Here is a 22,316-nt window from a genome sequence, read left to right on the forward strand (position 1 = left end):
GTAAGAATAGTCTTTTTTTAAAAAAAAAGGACATATATTATCTCTATGCTTAATTTATACTCAGAAAAAATAATCTTGCACTTCCCAGAGAACTGCAAAGCATATGCTACAGTATAGAAAAGACATTAGTCAAAGGTTTGAAGGTCAGTCTTGCAAATAATAATAATCACCCGCCTTGTCATATATAATAAAACATTCCATGGGATTCAGTGGGAAGGCAACCTCTGCAGCTGAAGTCTATGTTTGGTAAATATGGAAGAATCAGGTTCTCCACACTTTTTCTGCTAACTGCTGTGTAGTCTGAACCTATTGGTCAAAACCTGGAGCTGAACTGGTTGCAACCAATGTTCCTTGTTAGTTCATCTATCTGAGCACCTACGTAGACCCTCCCTGACCGTTGACTTTAGGAATGTACCATTAAACAGATTATCCTCTCCTGCCTTCACCTTCCCAAGCTTGCACGGCCCAGTTCTGACGGTGCTCTAGCATACTTCAAAGTCCTGACAAAAGTTTTTGCTGTGGTCTGTGATCGGTGGAGGTTAGTTTCAGTCTCTGTGACTTATATAAGTGAAAAATATATAGGTAAAGTTGGTATTTGTGTTCTTCAGCCAGGAACTCTCCCTGCCTTCCCCTTCAGCACCCAAGAGAGCAGAAGAAACATGGATGCCATGGATGTAAAAAATGGGGGACACTCATATTTTTCTGTACAATTCTCTTGTCATGAAGTCCTGTTACTCTGGGGGGGGGGTGAGGGGTTGCTTTATTGCAATTCAAAAATGCACTAGCAAGCAGCCTGTGGGGTAGCCACTGTGGGCTATGAGCAGGTGCATGACTGATTTTGGAGCTTTTAAAAAAAGCCCTTGGAATGCAATGGCCTGATCCAGCAGTCTCGTTTCATGTTCTTATGATCATGTGGATTTTAAAAGAATCTCCATTTTAAATCCACATGGAAGCAGGATAGGCTGAAGTTAGTCCCATCCACATGTAGAATGGGGATGAACTGTTCTTCAGTGGGCCCCATCCACCCAGATTCACAATGAGGCATGGATTCCGGAAATGTGAACAAAGCTGTTCACATGTGAACAAACCAACAGTAGTTTAGCAGCTAGACGCTGCAGCTATTTTATAGAGAGCAGCTTGTTAAATATTCTAAAAGCAAAACGGAAACGTTTGATCCAACCAAAGCACTTTCAAAATCCCATTACCGGTAATTTCAGTATCAAGAATTTAAGCAAAATATTAATTTTCCCATTCAAATCGGCTGTGCTTAAAATGGCTTGACTCCAGCAAGATTGTTTCTTCCTAACAATCGCTTTTATTCATATGCAAATCGAAGCAATTAAACACTCAGTTAAAAGATGCACAATTACAGCACAACACTAGACATATTTACTATTAAATCCCATTGTGTTGAATTTACTCCATAGTAAGTGTGCTTACTCTGGGAGCATCACTCACCAATTGTATACAGATTTACTCAGAAGTAAGCCCCATTGAGTTCAATAGGACTTACTCCCAGGTGCAATGCTAAACCCACTTATCTGAGAGTAAGCTCCCCAAACCTCAACGGGGCTTACTTCTGAAGAGACATGTATAGGATTTGTACTGTAAATCAAGTATGTGCCTTCATTATACACCTTTAGGCGCCAGGCAAAAACGTTACTCTTTAACCAGGCCTTTGGATGACTGACATCCTGTGCCATTTTAAAATATGTTGGGGGTATGTTATTGGGTTGTTTTTGTATTTTGTATTTTCTGATTTCATCCTGTGAACTGCCCTGAGACTTGTGGATATAGGGTGGTATACAAATTTAATTAATAACTACTACTACTACTACTACTACTACTACTACTACGATTTCTTTAATCAGCCAACACCCCCAAAACACTGAATTAGCAGATAAATGCACAAGGGAGAGAAAAAGAATCAAAGATGTTGTCCATAATATCCCCAACCTGATGCCCTCCAGAGGGTTATTCAACTAAGTTTTACTCAGAGCAGATGCATTGCAATAAATAGATCTAACTCAGTCATGTTTATTATGTTCAGTGGATCTACACTGAGCAAAGCTTAGTTGAATACCACCAAGGGGTTTTGCTAGTACTAGCAAGGAATGCTCATAAAACACAAATGGAATAGCTCCTTCCCTGTTCCACTCTTGAATACTAGCCTAGATGTTTTGGACTACAACGTCCATCAGTTCTAGGCAGCATGGCTGGCCAGGGATGATGGGAGTTACAGTCCAAAGCATCTGGTGAACACCAGATTGGGGAAGGCTGGCGTGTACTTTTAAGAAAGGACTCATTTGTATTCATTATGTGGATTTGGGGTCTGTTATGAACTGTTTTGTGGAATTATCAGGGGATGTTTCTGGGATCTGGGTTTAGACTAGGTGTTCATGATTCGGTACAGTTCTTTAGCATCCAATAATTAATTCACATGTTTATCCTCCCCCTTTTAGTTTTTGTAATTTAAGAACACGGCAGGTGATCTCTACATCATTAAAATTATTGCGCTACATAAATGTTAACTAAAGCTCTCTATTCTTATATCAGCTTTTTTTTAACCCCACTAACAGCAAATTCATTTTTTTCCCACATTAAGGTAAAACAAAAAGCTAATCACATTTGCTATACAACTAGAGAACATATTGTTTTCTAAAAGTAGAACATGCTGATTTGAGCGGTGTAGATTAAGTTTACTGACATCCTGTGTCTACGAATGAAATAGCACTGCATCAAATGAAGCACAGGAACATACAAAACCAGAGGACTCTAAGCAAACTGCCAAATGTTTTATTAAAGCATGCCATGCGGGAAAGAGTTACTAATAAATAGATATACCTGCCTTCCAGAAACGGAAAAGCCGAGCATTACTGATTCCTAGGAACTATTTAATTAAATGTAGAAGTGGACCCAGATCCAATTTCAAAGCAGTCCCAAATCCCGTTTTTCCCAGTGGCATTGAATTAACTTTCCTTTAATATGAAGAGGGAAGTGAATGGAACATGTCACTCAAAGCAGCCTTTTCCACTTGCTTGCGTTACACAGGAAAGCACATTCACAAGATTCTGAAGATAGACCACAGCTAATTAAATGGATCTGTATATATACGTGGCTGAAGGGAGTGACGATGCTATTGCTGCAAACCAGCACAGGTCACTGTTTGTCTTCAGAGTTAAGTGCTGGTGCTCAATGCCTATAATTAGTTGGGCCTTGACTGTAGCCACGTTTATCGATTGCAACTCAACTAGCATAGGGCGAACTCTTCTTATACCAGATGCTTTGTGTGTGTGTGTGTAGGGGGGAAATTCCATTGCAGCTGCAATCTGGGACAGAAACCTGGGCGATTCTAGATGGGGCTGAATCATTACTGGACTCTAGAAGGTTGTGCAATACAAAGCCTAGTCCCCACAGCCAACAAAGCACGGCAAGGACATGGAAATAGTATTGTAGAGTGGGGAGCCTGGGACCCTCCACATCACAATCTACCTTGGGTCATGCTGGCTGGTAATGATGGGAGTTGGGAGTCCCAACAGTAACTGGAGCTCCACAGCCGTCCCTGCACTACTGTCATGACACCATACACATGTTTTTTTCCTTAGAAGTTAACATGTGAAGAGATGTAATTTGGCGTAGAGATACCTTTACGTTGAATCTATTGGCGTTACCATTTGGCTACTGAGCTTAGTAATAAACACCTGATTGTACCAAACACATATGATATAAGCTGAGTTCTCTGTATATTCTGTGGTCCAGGATACACCTGCTTTCTGTTCATGTGCAGTGGGTGCCGTGCACTGGACTTAATTGTTTAAGCACCATCACGTAGCAGTCTAAACATGAAAAAGTGGGGACCCTGGGTAGGAGACGTAGGTGTGAATGTTGCCTGGGAATGTCCTGGGCTGTGTCACACCATCTTCCAAGCTACATCTCTAATAGGTTGGATCTAAAGGCTCCTTTCCTCTGACAGAAGGAATCTTCCTCCAATGGAACGAGTCCTTTCTTCAGGCAAAGGAGTCTTTCCGTTTCAGAAGGACACATTTCACCACAGGAAACTCCTTTGGGTTATGGAAGGCAATCTTTAGGTCCAACCTATGTATTCGGAACCTGCTAGAAAGCAGCAAGTCACCCAGCTCTGTTCTGGAAATGTTTCTGCCCTGACCAACGTTTGTGGTTCTGGGTCTGGGAATAAGGAAGTTTAGACACTGTGCACGAGCCACTCCATATGAATAGCTCATTACAAGCGGAGAAGCAACACAGAAGTAACTTTCAATTGCACGCTGAAGCTCAGCCTTAACACAATGGAAAGGGCACAGACTGAAACATTTAATAAGTTTTCCCCCTCCCTGGCTTTTGTATAGTTTTGTTTAACTCTGAAATGGCATGCTAGGGGAAACCTTGGCATGCTACATAAAATTCATTCAGATCCTTGGTTTGGAAAATGAAAATACCAGTCCTAGGACTGGTTGAGTTATTTTGCAGAGAACATTTATTATGCACATCAAAACGCTTCGCTGCAAACGAGACAAGACACTTTAAACAGTTTCTTTCCCTTGCATCCTGCTTCTTTCTCTTTTTGCAAGCACTGCTTACTTTGCTCCTAAACTTGGAAGTATTTTACAATGATTTACACTGTACATGTATGGAAGCCTTAATTTAAAGACTGGCATGAGAGGGGAAAAATGCAACTTGAAATCCCCATCATTTTCTTCATAGCTTGGCCAAGTTGAAGATTGAATGCCACCTGTTTTAGGCATTTCAGAATAGTCACAGAGCTTTTTTTGTTTTCCTTGATGATTCAGTGCCTGGTCATCCAGTCAGAGGATCAGAAATCCATATGGAAAAATATAGCTCAATTCTACTATACTGGAGGTTAACGCTTGAGCCTTAGTTAGGAATGTTCACGGCAGCATGGGACGCTTTTCTTCCTTGATCAATTTCTTAAAATAGGATTCTTCATCAGAGGCTGAAAAGAGGAGGACTGTACTGAAGTATGATTTTTCCATTACTGTGTCTTTTTTTTTCAAAGGAAAAAGATACATTTTTTTTATAAGTCCCATGCAAAAAAAGAATTACGCAATTAGGTTAGGTTTACACTCATAATTCCTGTACACAATATTAGTTCTTTCCACCCTAGAATGACCATTCTTAACAGGTTGATATGTCGTGATGGCAATGAATGCGTCACCATACTCAAGTCTCATAAACAATGCAACAGCTAATGGTGCAGAGAAATCCTGTCCCACACACTTTACCTTGGATTGTTTTCAGTTCATCATCAATTTAGAAATAAAAATTAAAAAACAAAACAAAAATCTGGTTAAGGAAGACTAACACCATGTAAAGCACTCCGTGTTTCTTAAAACAAACCTTGTCTGAAATGGTTGGGGAGAATAATAACCCCATTTTTTTTTCTAATGAGATATGTGAAAAAGGCCAGTACAAACCAAGTTGGGGGGGATTAAGACTATTCAGGTAAAGGTCATCCTTTGCCAGTCTGCTTTGACACACTTCAAATTTAAAGGGCACACCTGACTTTGGAAGAAACAAAAATATGTTAGCTATTCCCTTCAAGAGGTACAGCTTCCAATTCTGAGATCTACAGATCCCCTTTTTTATTGCTGATAGTTGTGAGTAAATGGTTACATTTTTTATTATTTCCTTGGGATTTTTAAAATGTAAAATTTCGTGATAAGTGTAGCAAATAATAATATAAAACATACTGGCCATAATCCATCCAAAGTCCAAGACTTTTTAATATCCCACTGATTATTAGGTGAGAAGGACCACGGCAGTTTTAAGGACAAGATTCCATGGGAGAGGAGGTGTCGCTACCTAAACCATGACAGGTCATTTTGGGCTGGTAGAAAGGTGCTCCCCGCGACCAGCTTTTCCCATTCCTCCCCACCTTAAAAAAAAATCCCTTCAAATGACAAGAGTGGCAGAGAAAATGTGCCACATCTAGGGTTGGTTTATGGTGGATCCAAGGTCTTCTCTGACACACTCAACGTGCCACTGGGATGCCCTGTTTCCAGGTCCGCTGGTGAAACTTTCTGCCACCATATTGCACAGTGGGGAGTGGGGCACATAGAATGCAAAGGACCCTCATCTGCCTTCTGTGCAAGCTAAGAACTGCTCTTTTAAAGATGTACATTTGCATCCAAATCAATGGTACTTAAAAGCGCTTAGCTTTGGATGTATTGTGGCGGCTGCGGTTTTGTCAGTGATATCTTGACATGGCAAAAATGACACAGAAGCGGTGTCTGAGAATCAGCTTCTGTTCAAAGGCATGCTTTCAAAAATTATGCATGTTTCCATTTTGCACAAGTAAAGAAAATGAGTAAATTGTTCTAAAATGAACTAACTAGCAAAAATGTATTGATTTGCTATAAGAATCGGGGAACCTGCATTTCTTGCAAATTGCAATGAGTAACAAACATCCACCAGGTACATGTATTCCTCTATGTTTTCCCCCCTTTAAAAGCAAAACGGAAAGCATTGCAAAAAAAAAAAGAGAGGGCTATGTTACTGAAAGGTAGCTTTTTTCTCATTTCAGAACTTTTCATTTTTTGTATATGGTATACTGCATAACTGAAACATTTTAAATACAGCAATAATTTGTTTTGATCAAAGAGGACTTTAAAAAAAATATTAAAATTGTTATTTTAAGATATTTTATCTGCCACTCTTCTGTTAACTTGCCCACTCTAGTATTTACTTTGTGGGAAATCAGGCAAATATATGGCTTATATGCTTGCACTTTATTCCTTTCTTTTTTAAACTTACCATAATTGTGGTTACGATTACTGTTCTGTTCTCAAGAGCTGACGTGTCATTTCCCAATGTAGGCTCGTGCTGAATCAAAACGAATTTATCCATATCATTCCAGTAACCAATCTGAAACACATAAATGCAAAAATTAAGTTTGCATACATATATGTGAATGATATGATTTGAGCACCATGTTCCCCTTGTTTGGGATGATGTGATTTATTGATTATACATACATAACTTAGGGAGCTGGGTATGTTTAGCCTGGAGAAGAGAAGGTTAAGGGGTGATATGATAGCCATGTTCAAATATATAAAAGGGTTTCATATAGAGGAGGGAGAAAGGTTGTTTTCTGCTGCTCCAGAGAAGCGGACACGGAGCAATGGATTCAAACTACAAGAAAGAAGATTCCACCTAAACATTAGAAAGAACTTCCTGACAGTAAGAGCTGTTCGACAGTGGAATTTGCTACCAAGGAGTGTGGTGGAGTCTCCTTCTTTGGAGGTCTTTAAGCAGAGGCTTGACAGGCATATGTCAAGAATGCTTTGATGGTGTTTCCTGCTTGGCAGGGGGTTGGACTGGATGGCCCTTGTGGTCTCTTCCAACTCTACGACTCTATGATTCTATGATTCTATAATCAGATGTTCCATAGGGGGCAGTATTGACTAGGGGCTCATCCAGGCTTCCTTTTGTGCTGAGTTTCTGAGTCTTCCAGTCTGCTGTGGAGGGAATGGCGGTGCGCTCCATGTCGTCCGAGTAAAGGACGACACAGTTCTGGCTGTAAGGGCTCCGGGGGCAGTGCCAGGGCTAGGTGCCCCTCGGGAAAAAAAACCCACAGATGAGTGGGGACCCCAGGGGTCCAGCAGAGCGTGGAAGAACTCACTGAAACCCCTGATCTCCTCGCCGTTGCTTTTGCGAGGAGGGAAGGCAGGGGGTTGGACTGGATGGCCCTTGTGGTCTCTTCCAACTCTACGATTCTATGATTCTAAGGCGAAGAGGCTTGAGTCCACTCACAGCTCCATCACACCCTACAGCCGAAGCCACATGCTGTCATCTTAAGCAGTGGATCTTCCAATTAGAGGTAAAACCAAACAAAGCTTTAAATAAGAGAATTTGGCATAAATTAACTGACTTGGCAAAACGGAAGCCAAGAAGGAAGTCAGCTTCCGATTTCTGCGGACAGGCTCTGCAAGGGAACTTTTTGCGAATGGGAGCAGAGCAGAGCAATTGCAGCTAATGGATAATCTTTAGCAAATTGCAGTTTCAAGAGACTCTTTTGGATACATATTGACTACAGTGGTGTCAGTTTGCCCTTCAGAGGGTGACTTTGTGATATAAGTTAACAGTCGGTGGAGCTACAATTTGACAGATTGATATCTGGCAAAAAAGACTACTGTATGAAGAGATTGGATATACAGGATTTAAAGTCCCAAGCCCTGGAATTTGGAGGCACAAAACCGAGGCTAAGTAGGAGAATTCTCTATTTATACTGAGGGAGGAATCCCCCCAGAAAGGAAAGAGAACCTGGAATAGCTGGAGTTGGATTGAAACCAGGGGACTTTATTGCAACATTACCTGCCAGCAAGCGACTTCTTTACACCTTCTGACATTTTTGGAACCATATCTCTTAGAGTTTAAAATTTGAAGACTCGGATTATAATATACTGGATATATTGGATTGCAAAGTTAAAGATTTGGACTACAGTATATTGGATTACAGGACGCAGGTGGCGCTGTGGGTTAAACCACAGAGCCTAGGGCTTGTTGATCCGTTCAGCGGTTTGAATCCCTGCGACAGGGTGAGCTCCCGTTGCTCGGTCCCAGCTCCTGCCAACCTAGCAGTTTGAAAGCACGTCAAAGTGCAAGTAGATAAATAGGTACTGCTCCAAGCGGGAAGGTAAACGACGTTTCCGTGCACTGCTCTGGTTTGCCAAAAGCGGCTTTGTCATGCTGGCCACATGACCTGGAAGCTGTATGCTGGCTCCCTCGGCCAATAACGCCACAATCCCAGAGTCGGTCACGACTGGACCTAATGGTCAGGGGTCCCTTTACCTTTTCATATTGGATTACAAATTAAAAAGTTGGCTACTCTCCATTCACCACCATCTTCTGGAAAAGGAAAGCTACTGAAGAGAAGTATATAATTCTGTACTGACTCCTCGGGTTGGTTTGTTAAGTTTTTGTATATATTTTATGTCTGAATGTCCTGTCTGATTTGGGCCTATTAATTTTGACAAGTTTGATTTAGGTACTTTCACTTCTGGGGAGAAGTAGAAAATGCAGCTGTGGCCTTGAACAGATCATAATAAAGATGTCAACTGTGGGAAAGACCTCTAGTATAGACATGGAAAAAGGGAAACATGATATGGGGGCTGTTACTAGGAAGGCCTCCATTGAGAGGAGACACACAAGTGTACAGGAAGAGGCAACAACAGAAAAAGCAGGGAAAGCAGATTAAATGACTTTCTCACACAGCAATTTTTGGAATTTAGGAAAGAAATGGCCCAGTCAATGAAAAGCCTGGTGCAACAAGTGCACTCAGACTTAGAAAAATCTACTAATTTATTGATGGAAAAGTTTGGGAAACTGGGTGAAAAGGTTAACAACTTAGAAATTAAGCTTGACAAGTTGGAAAAAAAATACTGAGGGACTGGGCCAGTTAAAAGAGGGTCAGAAAGCTGCTATGGGGACTGTGGGAGGCCTCCAAGAAAAACAAAATGATCTGGAAGATCAAATTCTTCTTTTGCAGTTACGAGAGAGGAAAAAAACCTCGAGGATAAGGGGATTACCAATTTCAGAGGAAGAACAGAACTTAGAAACATATATTTCAAATACAATTTCAGAAGGGTTGGGGGAGAGTAAAGAGTGGGTGGAGGAAATGATTGAGAGATATTTCAGAGTCCGTACGAAACTAGACAGAGAAAGCAGCCAGGAGATGTCCTATTAACATTTGTTACAAAAAAAGCAAGGGATGCAATCCTTCAAAACAAAACCCTTTGAGGACAATCTTGTGGTTGCTGGACAGAAAGTGGATATTTTTAGGGAAATACCTTTTAAACTCAGAATGAGAAGACAGAGATACTGATTCTTGACAACAGCTCTGAGAAGAGTAGGCATAAGATACAAATGGGAATACCCAGAGGGGATCTCATTTACATTCATGAAAAAGATACACAGGCTGACAACAGAAATGCAGGCCAGGGAATTTTTTTGAAAAACATAGAAGAGACCTAGATACCGGCAGTGTTATGTCATGGCGCTTTCCCAAGGAAAACCCACATTTTACTTGGAAAGTGTGGCACAAAAGGAAGTCTGGATGAAGATCTGTGTAAAGAGCTATGGTGATTTATTAAGTTAGTGAGTAGTATGGATTATTTTATACCAATGGTCAGGATTATGGTGGAAAACAACATTTATCAATATGCCATTTATCACCTCACTTGTAAGTCATAGACCTCTCAGGCCAGTGCTCACACACCAAAGTTTTGACTTATCAAATGTACATTCAGTTTATGATAAAAAGAAACAGAATTGAACAAACAGGAAGCCCACTGTGTGTATGTTTGTTTTCCCAGAAGAAAGCATCTGATTTTAATGGGATTTACTCCTTCCAGTTCTGTATGTACTTACATGGAAATTTTTCACAAAGAGCACAGAGGGACTTATGCCAGAGCAGTAGTCTTCAAGCTTTTCAGACCCAGGACTCACGTTTAGTCCACTGGGGACCCAGTTACTGGTTGTTGTTGTTTTTATAAAAAAAACCCCACAAATATTTGCATGGTGATAGTCCTGCTATTGTGACCCACTTGAGGTCAGGCAGAGATCCAGAAGTGGATTTCCAACCAGCCATTTGAAGGCCAATGTTTCATAGCAATCATATATATGGTTGGTCTACCAATTAATTCTCGAAGAGAATTAATTAATGTAACAAAGGTTAAAATAGAAAGCAAGCAAGTGGACCCACATTTGCTTCGATTCATGCACACTTCTGGCTTGTGACCCAAAAGTTGGCAATAGGAAATGTAGTCAGTAGACAAGAGAGAGGAAGTGGTATAGAATAAGTGGTTACCAGAGAAATCCCAAAACCAAGCATCTTCCTTTTAAGGTCTACTCATATGTGCATCAAATTGATGCTTTTGAATTATGGTGCTGGAGGAGACTCTTGAGAGTCCCATGGACTGCAAGAAGATCAAACCTATCCATTCTTAAGGAAATCAGCCCTGAGTGCTCACTGGAAGGACAGATCCTGAAGCTGAGGCTCTACTACTTTGGCCACCTCATGAGAAGAAAAGACTCCCTGGAAAAGACCCTGATGTTGGGAAAGATGGAGGGCACAAGGAAAAGGGACGACAGAAGACGAGATGGTTGGATAGTGTTCTCGAAGCCACCAACATGAGTCTGACCAAACTGTGGGAGGCAGTGGAAGACAGGAGTGCCTGGCATGCTCTGGTCCATGGGGTCACGAAGAGTCGGACATGACTGAATGACTAAACAACAACATATGTGCAGAGCAATGTGGAAGCAACTGAGGAAATGGAGTTCACCTGTTCCCTTCAGTGAGCTGAGAAACTGCAAGTCTCCTGCTTCTATGTTACATTATTTCTCTTTGGAGGAAGTGATTTGCAGAAACAATTGTTGGTTTGATCATCAGAAGCAAATACAACTTCTTGGAACACACTGACCTGAGTCATGGGGAGCTGATGTGAGCCAAGTGGGACATTCATATTCTCTGAGATTCTTGTCCGTTATTTGTGAATTATTCATCTCACCTATCTATAGAGACAAGATTCACGGTATGCTTAGCATTCCCATAGCTACACCTATTCCTTGCTTGTTTTTCCGGAAAATGTTGCAAGTGCAGTTCGAAAGCAATATCTTTGGCCCAACAGAAGCTTGAGTGGGTTTGGGGGGGCATGTGCCAATGAAACAATAATGTTAAATCCTGCAGATGACAACTCAGGTTCATAATTTAATCACACAAATGCATTTGTGACTTTGAGTAGTGGCACATTACGGGAATGTTTCTTTCATTGACACTCAAGTAAAATGGGTGAAGAAAAAGGTTTGTGTTTTTTCTCTCTCTCTCTCCCCCTGCCCTTTTCTGTTCTGGTGAACAGAATGCCATGAGTTTATACTGCTGAAAGAATCATAAATCACGAAACACAAAACATAGGAAGCAGGGATGCACGTTGGCAATAGAACTGAAAACCTATTACATTGTTTGTGCTTATTTCTGATGACTTGCCCTTGATCAGAACAATGGTGCAGCAAATGAAGTATTGTGCCTTTGGAAGTAACAAATGCTAGATACGTGTGAGATGGTGATGACTGGCTTCTGCACTTGGTACCTTCCCTAGAGTCTATGACCACAGAAAATAAGGCTGGATTTTACAGGAACTGGAAGAATTTTTATTCCTTAATTACTGAGCCGTACTATCCAGATAAGCACCATTCACATTTTGTACTTTAAGCAGCAAGAACAGAGCATCCAAATACCTTTCAACGAATAGCTAAGAATAAAATGTGTAGAAAGAAAAGTGAGTGAGGAAAATACAATAAAACCATGGACAGGCAAAGCTTCCCAAGACTTTGGGTATCTTGGCTTATAAAGAGGCAACATGGAAAAGAATGTGTGGCAAAGGATACTAGACATAACTCAGCGGCAAAGAAAGAAGTTCTTTGAAATAAGCAGTATTTAGAACTTTGACCACATCTGACATGCTATCAAATACAAAGAAATTATAGCTTGGTTCCCGAGTTGCCCTTCTGCACTACAGCAGAGAGCTGTTCACAGGAACTTAAATCCAAGCCACGTCTGCAAACCAACAGGGGCTAATCCTTTCAGGATATTGATTTGAAGACTAAGGGGATTTTGGCTTTAGTTAACATCTATTTCCAAGATAGGATGGAAAATAAAAATGGGGGGAAATGTTCTCCTCTTTTGTTTTACACGTCCGGCCTACTTGTGGAAATGAAATCTCAGTAGACTTGCAACTATGTAGTTGTAGACTTTAATTTGCACTCTTCCCTTGCTGGGAGCAGCAGGGATCTGCAGCTTATAAAAAATTTGAGGATAGGCTATCGCTCTGCAGTAGAGAATATGCACTGCATCCAGGAGAGTCCCAGGTTCAATCTCCAGCATATCCAGTTAAAAGGATGTTAGCTGCCCGGGGAAAGATCTCAGACAAAAACTCCAGAGACCTACTGCTAGTCAGAATAGAAAGTATCGGAAATAAATGAGTATAAGGTAGTTGTTGAGGTTGCTGCCCGACTGGGGTAAAGGCAAGAAGACAGGTGTCAGGGACTGGCTGGGTGAAGAGGACTGGTGGGAGACACTAGCTGAGGATACTCCAAGGGAAACCCCAGAAGAGGAAGGCTCAAAGCCAGGGGGGATTGGTGGTGGAACTCTGAGGAGCAGTCAGAGGGAGAAGATTGGGAGGAGGTGCTTACTGCTGAAGGAGCAACAGGGTTTAGTGAGCAGGGAGAGCCGGTGGCCAGGAGCAGTTCAGAATCCGAGGCTGAAGCAGAGGAGGGAGGTGAAGAGCTTGCTGAAGAATCATGGGCATCTTCCTCTCCTACTGTGATTAGCTCCCCTCCCGGCTGGTCCCCAATAACACTCATGATAATGAGGGCAACAGAACAGCGAGCAGAGGTGAGCAGGAGTATTTTGAGGCTGCTTGGGCAACACCCAGGGATGGAGACTTAGAGCAGTGCAGAGGAAGGAGAGCAAGACCTCTTAGGAGCAAGACCTGCTAGGAAGTGTTGCTGAGTTGTATGCAGCAACTCTTAGTGTTGATATAAGAAAAAGCAACATCGTATAGAACTGAACAACAACGTGACTTTTATCCCTTGAGCACAGGCAGGCACAAATAGCACACTTCTTCCCTCAGAAATCCAACCTGACAGACGGAATTACAAATGGAAGCAGAAAAGAAACTCGTTTTACTGCTATTGCAAGGTTCTTCCACCCCAAAAAACTCTGCCTGATTTGGGGGGGGGGGGGAGCCAGTTCTTTGAAATACCCTAACACACTTTTTCAGGTGATTATATTTTTGGCCTGCAGCAAGGATATCACTGCAAAGTGATTGTCTGACCTTGGACTCTTAAGCTTTCTACCTTCATTTCTGTTTCTTTGTACCTCTGAATTATCATGCTTGTGAAAAAACAATTGTTGCAAAAAGCAAAATGAAAACAGAAGACCTCATGGCAATCAGAAGAGTCCATCTTTTTCAAAAGCACAGGCATTATGTCATATGGCAATCTGCATGCATCAATTTAACATAATGACTCTGAAGAATCTGCATTTGTTTATTTGCATTGCTGGGTAATGAAACTTCAATGGTTCAATCTTCAGGTTGGATTCAGACTTAGTCATGCTTTATTAAAATAAATAAGTCCAGCTGGGGCCTACTCTGAGCATGACTAGGCTGGATCCAACCAATCAATGGGCTTGGTTACCATGCCATAGACTGAAAATCCAGAATGCAACAGCTAGACTGGTGACTGGGAGCAGCCGCCGAGACCACATAACACCGGTCTTGAAAGACCTACATTGGTTCCCAGTACGTTTCCGAGCACAATTCAAAGTGTTGGTGCTGACCTTTAAAGCCCTAAATGGCCTCGGTCAAGTATACCTGAAGGAGCGTCTCCACCTCCATCGTTCTGCCCGGACACTGAGGTCCAGCACCGAGGGCCTTCTGGCGGTTCCCTCATTGCGAGAAGCCAAGTTGCAGGGAACTAGACAGAGGGCCTTCTCGGTAGTGGCGCCTGCCCTGTGGAACGCCCTCCCATCAGATGTCAAAGAGAAAAACAACTACCAGACTTTTAGAAGACATCTGAAGGCAGCCCTGTTTAGGGAGGCTTTTAATGTTTAATAGATCACTGTGTTTTATTTTTCTGTTGGAAGCTGCCCAGAGTGGCTGGGGAAACCCAGCCAGATGGGCGGGGTATAAATAATATATTATTATTATATGAATGAACTAAAGAGCAGAGAACAGCTTGGAAGAATGGGCTGGCACATACCTTTCGAGGGCCATTGCTCTTCAGTTCAAACACATCCATTGAATAGTTGACTCGGCGGCCATAGTGGTCAAACTGAACATTTCCCGTAAGTCCTTGTATTCGAACCTTGAGACAGGAAATAAAACAAGGCATGGATAGTTAGTAAAAAGCATGGATGGTTGCAGCGCCTTTATGTGTGCGATAGGACACTCCGTTGAGTGACCTCACTGCAACATTGCGCACCAGCTGCAGCTTCTGGGTCAACCTCAAAGGAAACGTCACATACAGGACACTACAGAATCCAGTGTAGAGGCTTCCAGTTCATGGGCCACAGTGGCCAGGCTTCCCTGGTCCAGGAATGGGCACCATTGGCATGTGCCCCCTTGGAGATTTCCCAGGAGGGAATGTGGCCCTTGGGAGAAGAAAGGTTCTCCAGTTCAGCAATAGGGAAGAACTTGAAATAGGGTTCATGTTTCTGCCTGCCGCCTTGTGCTTAAGCACCGCATCTATCACATCACTTAGGAATTCTTAAAAATCCTGAGATTCCCCCTGCTTCCCCCACTTTAAATAAAGACAAATATTGCTACAGCTATGCCCTTTTTGTGAAACATTTGAAATAAGCCTGATGTAGTAGCTTTCCGTAAGAGTAAATGTGTACCTTTCAAGCAGTAATCTTCCTTTGTCCTGCATTTTCATTGTTACCCAAATTGCAATAAATTCTTACCACGCGCGCATAGGCAGAGAGCTGCCTGCAGCTACTTCTTTTCAGTGTCTCTACAGTATGCCCATTTGCGTTTGCAAATAGTTTTAAAATTCACTGTAGGCTCCCTTGCCCTCTCTCGCTCCTTCCTCTAATCCAGAGGAGGGGAACCTTAGGCCCAGGGAACAAATGTGGCTATCTGGTCCTCAGGAATCTCCCCAGGTCACTTCTCTCTCCAGCCATGCTCCACATCACCAAGTGGTTTTGCCTGTCTGGCATGTGTCGTTGATCTGCAGTAATACCTCTTCTCTGCCTGGATGCACAGATGTGTTTTGTATGTGTGCAAACCTGGAATGTTGCCTCTTGCACAAAGGTAAGAGCAGCATCTGCCTATACCTGCCACAGGTGTGTGGTCCCAGAAATGTTACCTGTGAGGAAATGTATCCCCCAGGATGCAAAGGGTTTCTTTCCTCTGCTCTACTGCAACTGCCCCTCCAGGATAAGAGAGATTTGAACATTTCAAGCCTCTTTTTTCATCAGGAACGCAGAGTCCTGACATCAGGGGGGAATATTTCCTTTTAAATGAAATAAGGAAAGTGAATGATACCTTTCTTTTTGCGAGTTACACTGGGCCAACAAGCCCAAATACCTTTTGAGGTGACAGAAATGTGTTTGGCATGCAGTAGTACCACAAAAAGTTCAAACAGCTCTTAAGAGATTTTTTTTAATAACAAAATCATTTTGTTTTATCAGTGTGATGCAAAATGCATGGTTAAAATCATTGGTTCAAATTCTTTCAGTAAAAACATTTGAAAAGGAAATTTAAGCAGGCTTTCGGTTCTGCCGAAACATTTAAAACCCTGAGCCAGTTACAGTAGCTTAGAGCTGCTCACCCGAAATAAACAAAAAACAAACAGTCGCAATTATACAACAACTGCTAGTCACTTTATGAGTTTATGTTTTCCAATACCCATACAATGACATCAAAAAAAGCAACTGGGTTTAAGCCTTTGCAAGAACCACACCTGTTTCAACGTTCTCTCCATGTCAATCCCTTGGCTCCACGGTGCAGCTGGGTTTGCAAGACAATCCCCTGCATTCCCCCTCCTAGAAATGTCAATTTTCTGCCTTCGAAGGTTACGGAATGTCTCAGCCATCACAAGCACTCCATCGTAGGTTAGAGCAGAGGTATACTAAGAAAATGTAGAGATTGGGCATCAGTCTTAACAGTTTTGTTTTGTAAGGAAACTGATTCAACATTAAGAATCTAAAGGTAAAGGGACCCCTGACCGGTCGTGACCAACTCTGGGGTTGCGGCGCTCATCTCGCGTTATTGGCCGAGGGAGCCGGCGTACAGCTTCCGAGTCATGTGGCCAGCATGACAAAGCCGCTTCTGGCGAACCAGAGCAGCACACGGAAACGCCGTTTACCTTCCCGCTGTAGTGGCACCTATTTATCTACTTGCACTTTGACGTGCTTTCGAACTGCTAGGTTGGCAGGAGCTGGGACTGAGCAATAGGAGCTCATCCCATCGCAGGGATTCAAACCGCCGACCTTCTGATTGGCAAGCCCTAGGCTCTGTGGTTTAACCCACAGTGCCACCTGCGTCCCGGACACTAAGAATATATGTATGAACAATTTTTTCTCTCTCTCTAATGGAGGCTGAAGCTGAGTAGAATGGTTTTGTGGACCAGAGTTTGTGCCCCAAAGCAACTCTTATTCTTGAATGACTTCATTTTAAATAGCAATAGTTGCTGTTGTTGCTAATAATAACTGGGGCACCTTTTTAATAGAGCAAAAGGTTTTTAATTTACTGCTTGAATGGAAACTAAACCAAAGGGAGTCAATCTGGTGGCTTCCACATGCTGCTGAAGGACTACAACTCCCATCAGCCCCAGCCAGCATGACTGATGGACAGGGACGATAGGAATGGCAAGCCAACAAAAACTAGAGGGCACCACATTGGCTATCCCTGAACTAAACACACTGAACCCTGCAAAGATCAACCCAAATTATTTTAACACCCACGCCAGGAGATGGATAGCATTGACAGTTGCTGCAGTGATAATTATTTTTTTAATGTGTGGCAAGTATGCATAGTTTAAGTTAACCTATTTGAGCAGTCATTTTAGGATATGTTGCAGACAAGTACCTTAGGAGGGGTCTCTGACCCTGGGTATTCCCTCTGGTCCAGTTTCTTCCACCGTTGCATGAGTTTGGCAACCATAGGCGTATTAAAATCCACCAGCTGAAACCCTGTGACATTGGCCCCTCCATGCATAAATCTGTCCAAAGAAATATCCTTGAATCCCTGCAAAGATCAATCAACACAACACAAGTTGAAAATTCCCCACACACTTTCAGTGACCATACATAAACAGCCATAATGTAAATCACATGAACAAGGACTTAAATTAGAATCATAGAATTGGTTGTGACCCCAAATGTCAATGTCCAATCCCTGCAAATGCAGGAAACTTACTACTATAGCATCCCTGATATGCGGCCATCCAGTCTTCACTTAAAACATCCAATGAAGACGTGTCTCTCACCTTCTGAAGCAGTTTGTTCCACTGCTGAATGGTTCATGGTGTCATTAAGTTCTTCCATATGCTTATTATTAATCATTTTTCTTATTGTTTGAAACTACAGCTCTGGGTCCATCAGCTTGTGCCATGTGACAGCCTTTCAAATATTTGAAGGTGGCTACCCTATAAACTCTTAATTCTCTCTTCTCTCTGCTCCTTGGGCCTTTCCACACAGGACATGCACCCCAGGCCCTTCACCATCTTTGTTGCCCTACTCTAGTCAGTTCTAGTTTGTCAGCATCCTTCTTGAACTGCAGTATCCAAAAGTGCTTCAAATAAAGCCTGGGCAAAGCAAAATACAGGTGAAATTCTGAAAATCAGAATATCGTTGAAAAGGGCATTTAATTCAGTAATGCAACGTAAAAGGTGAAACCAATATATGAGATAGATGCATGACATGCAAAGCAAGATAAGTCAAGCCTTTATTTGTTGTAATTGCAATTATTTGTCGTTAGGGGGGTCAATTATAAATGGAATGTAATTAATGAAATGTAATAGCAATGTTTATTTTTGTATTATTGTAACTATTTGTTTTATTGCTGTGAAATTTCCAAAAGAAAGCATTTGTAAAAATTAAAATAAAAAAATAATAAGTTGCATTACTGAAATAAATGCACTTTTCGATGATATTCTAATTTTTCGAGTTTCACCTGTACACTAGCATTACTTCTTTTGATCTGGATATCATATTTCTCTTGATGAGAGTTGCATTATTAGCCTTTATAGTGACTGGATCATATTTAGTTATTTGTCAGCTAAACCCCCTAGGCCTAGATCCTTTTCACATGACCTGCCAGCTAAACCCCAGTACTTGTGATTACAATATACTTTAAACAAAATACAAGTACTTAAGAATGAAATCTATTGCAACAAAAACTAAGTCCTTGAGTACCAGCTACTGTGGCTACACAGTACAGCACTACAGATCTCTTCCCCATTCCAGATGATGAGCCAAACATGTTCCAACTAAATGTTAACCTTAGCAGGATTGCCCTGTAACTTCCAGTTCACAGACAATAGCAAGATATTCAGCTCAAAAGACTTACTGGTGCCTGCAGTTAAGAGTAATCCCACCAGGGTGAAATAAATAACAGTGGAAACAATTGCATTTTCCTAGTGAATATTTTTCTGTAGCTGGAGTACTTGGAAGTTTTTGCAGCAGAATCTGGTATTTCTGTATGCAAGTACAGAATGAAGAAATGGCTGTGGTTTGCTGTTATGCCATCTTGTTATGGTTGGAATGCTGTTTTTCTGTTACTTCTTGTCTTTGGACTGAATTCTGTAATCATTATAACTAAGAACAATGGGATTGTGCCGAAGAGGAGGAGGAGGAGGAGGAGGAGGAGGAGGAGGAGGAGGAGGAGGAGGAGGAGGAGGTGGAGGAGTTTGGATTTGATATCCCGCTTTATCACTACTCTAAGGAGTCTCAAAGCAGCTAACATTCTCCTTTCCCTTCCTCCCCCACAACAAACACTCTGTGAGGTGAGTGAGGCTGAGAGACTTCAGAGAAGTGTGACTAGCCCAAGGTTACCCAGCAGCTGCATGTGGACGTGAACCCGGTTCACCAGATTACGAGTCTACCAGCCTTACACTACACCACGCAGAGTACATTTATTTATGTACCCATGTCTTTGCTACATTTGCATCCCATCTCTCTTCCGATACATTCAAGGTGATTTACAATTTAAAACAATAGCATACAACCTAAATAGAGATAAACTTGAGCAGAAAAGGGAGTGCAAAGAGAAAGGGGGGAAAAGCAAATTCAGATACCAATTAATATATAATGTTACGTAACTGTTACAATGAGCTAGTCACCTTTGATGCAACCGTGTGTGTGTGTGTGTGTGTGTGTGTGTGTGCGCGCGCGTGCTAATGGGGACAATTCCAGTAGGTGAGTAGTCATATGGTTTCAACCAAGTCAGTGGAGGAAGCCTTGATGCATCAACTCTCCCTCAGTTGCTTTATCCCAGGAGCAAAACTATCTGTGAGATATTCTGATCCCCAATGAGCCAACCTTATCTCACTCTTTTTGACTGCACAATCTCAATTTAATAAGGCCATGAAGGATTTTGCCACCCAAGCACGGTTAATTCATAAAAAAAATGTTCTTACCAGGTTTGCAAGGATGTAATGATAGTTTTTAACATGCTTTCCAACACTCACAATCTGTAGGAAGAAGGAAAGAAAGAGAACAATGGATACAACATTACTTCAAACAGTGGGTATCGCTTATGACATATAATTTGGGTAACATAATGTTGAGATTGTTTTACCTCTTCATCAACATTACAAAGGTACCTGGCAATTTCAGTGCCTAGATGTTGGAAAAGAGCTCAAATAATCCCAAATGTGAATTAAATTTCTGCCACGTTTCTGTGTTTTTCACTCTCTGTTTCACTAGCCACGCGAACGCTACCTTTGGAGGATCAGTTTGCAACTAGTTACAGAAGTGCAGGTTGAAAAAGCTATCAAAGGAGTATAGCAGAAAATGTCCAGGTTTGTCCTAAAGCAAGGTCAACCAAAGTTCCTCAAAATCAGAGCAGACAGATCTACAGAGAAAGTCAAGAGTTCCTTGTAAATGAAGATATGCCAGAGAATTTATTGTACAAGCCATCAACTTCCCTCACTCCACCCAATCAATGAGATGAAACCATCATATCAAAACCACATAAACATGGGCATGTGAATTCAAATCTGGATCATCCATTGAGTTGCCATCAGCCCTGTAGACACTTTTGGTCATTTGTAAAATATTATTTTGCACCTTTCTATTTTATTACACCTTAACTCCTGCTTTAACTATGGTTAATTTTTTTCTGCTGCTCTGTTTTATTCTGCTGTTTTTTGTATCTTACTGGTTTTAAAAACATTGTTTGTTTTTTTGTAAACTGCCACAAGAGTCTTATAAGTCAAAAGGCAAGGTACCGTTCCTTAAACACAGGAATAAATTAATATGGATCACTCAAAACAAAACAACTCTTTCCTTTAAGTATTGTGAGATGCCACCCGCAATCTATGAGTGGTGTGAGATTCCAGTGAGTTTTAGAAGCTCAGGATTCCTGTTTCCTTTTGGAAATAAGGTACAGCGAGACTATGGTGTCTTTAGGATATATTTTATTTACACATATATACAACCTGAGCCATGATAAAGGGGCCCACAGCATTATCACCTCAAGAGGGTCTTGCTTCTCCTGTATCAGCAACTTTGAATTCAAACTGACTTCAGCCATGGCTCTGACACTCTCAGCAGCTTGCTGACTTTTACAGACTGCAACCACTTTCCCCTTTGTCACCTCCCAGCCAATTCTAAAGACTCTCCTTCCAAAACTCTTCTTTGTTTTCCAGACTAACTCAGAGCTAGAGGATGGGCTTCACCAAACTGCCATCTGGCACAGACTTTGCCTTCTTAATGGTTTTTCCAAATGGGCCATTACCTTCCCTTTGTCTTTCTTAATGGCTCATCTCCCAGGCAATTACCAGGCTGGCCTGTCTATTCCAGCAGTTGAATCTTTGCTGGATCCAGGCATTAGAATGGGGGGGGGGGTTGGTGGTTTCCAGGCATTCTGCCTACCCCCAGAAAGCTCATCAGTCCGCTATTTTGTAGAGACATATTCAAGTTAAACACCTGTTGAAACATACTGCCTCCCATAACAAATGACAATGTTGCTGAGGTTTCTCCTGTACGACTGTGTGGCATATCCACTGCCTAGATAAAAAGGAAGACTCGCTGTGTTATAAATTTGTAAGGGGCATGGGGGCTTTTCACAAGTAGAAGGTTGAGACTAGAGTGGCAATATTGTGGCAGGAACAGCAACAATATAAACATGGAAAGTGATGAGATTTCTATGCAGCACCTGAAGCAAAGATAAACCTTTCACAAAGGCATCCACAAAGTATTTTAAAAGCCTTTGAGGGAGGGAAAAAAAAGATGATTCACTGAGTGCAGGCGAACATTCAGTACCAATGCAGTAGCGTTGAAGTTAGCCTTTGGAGAAAGGCTGCAATACAACAGGTTTTACGGGTTCATTGGAGGAAGCAGCTGGCATTGAGGTGCCTGTTGATAGTTTTCATTCCAAGATAAAAAGCAGAAGCCCTAGCCAGAATACAACTGGCAGGGTATTCATAACTGGAAGACAGTAACTCTCCCTGCCACCCCACCAAATGCAGAGGCAGGCTAGAGTGTTACGTTTACAAAGAAAGCACCTAGTTATATGGGAAAGGGGAGATACAAAGGACATATCAAAAAGCAT

The 22,316-nt window shown here is 41.8% G+C and overlaps 1 protein-coding gene across 4 annotated transcripts in view; it reads right to left on the minus strand.

The window, feature by feature from the left end:
• The window catches only part of GRIA4 (glutamate ionotropic receptor AMPA type subunit 4), a 224,142-nt gene that overhangs the window by 37,492 nt on the left and 164,334 nt on the right, over positions 1–22,316 (minus strand). For all 4 annotated transcript variants that reach the window (XM_035115662.2, XM_060273856.1, XM_035115663.2 and 1 more), the window contains exons 5-9: positions 20,179–20,232; positions 17,628–17,786; positions 16,501–16,668; positions 14,797–14,901; positions 6,790–6,900 (exon numbers count right to left, since the gene is read on the minus strand). In XM_035115662.2, the coding sequence (XP_034971553.1) occupies positions 6,790–6,900; positions 14,797–14,901; positions 16,501–16,668; positions 17,628–17,786; positions 20,179–20,232 (597 nt within the window). The remainder of the gene's footprint in view (positions 1–6,789; positions 6,901–14,796; positions 14,902–16,500; positions 16,669–17,627; positions 17,787–20,178; positions 20,233–22,316) is intronic.

This window comes from Zootoca vivipara, chromosome 4 (assembly GCF_963506605.1).
Source record: "Zootoca vivipara chromosome 4, rZooViv1.1, whole genome shotgun sequence".
In the NCBI taxonomy this organism is placed as follows: Eukaryota; Metazoa; Chordata; class Lepidosauria; order Squamata; family Lacertidae; genus Zootoca; species Zootoca vivipara.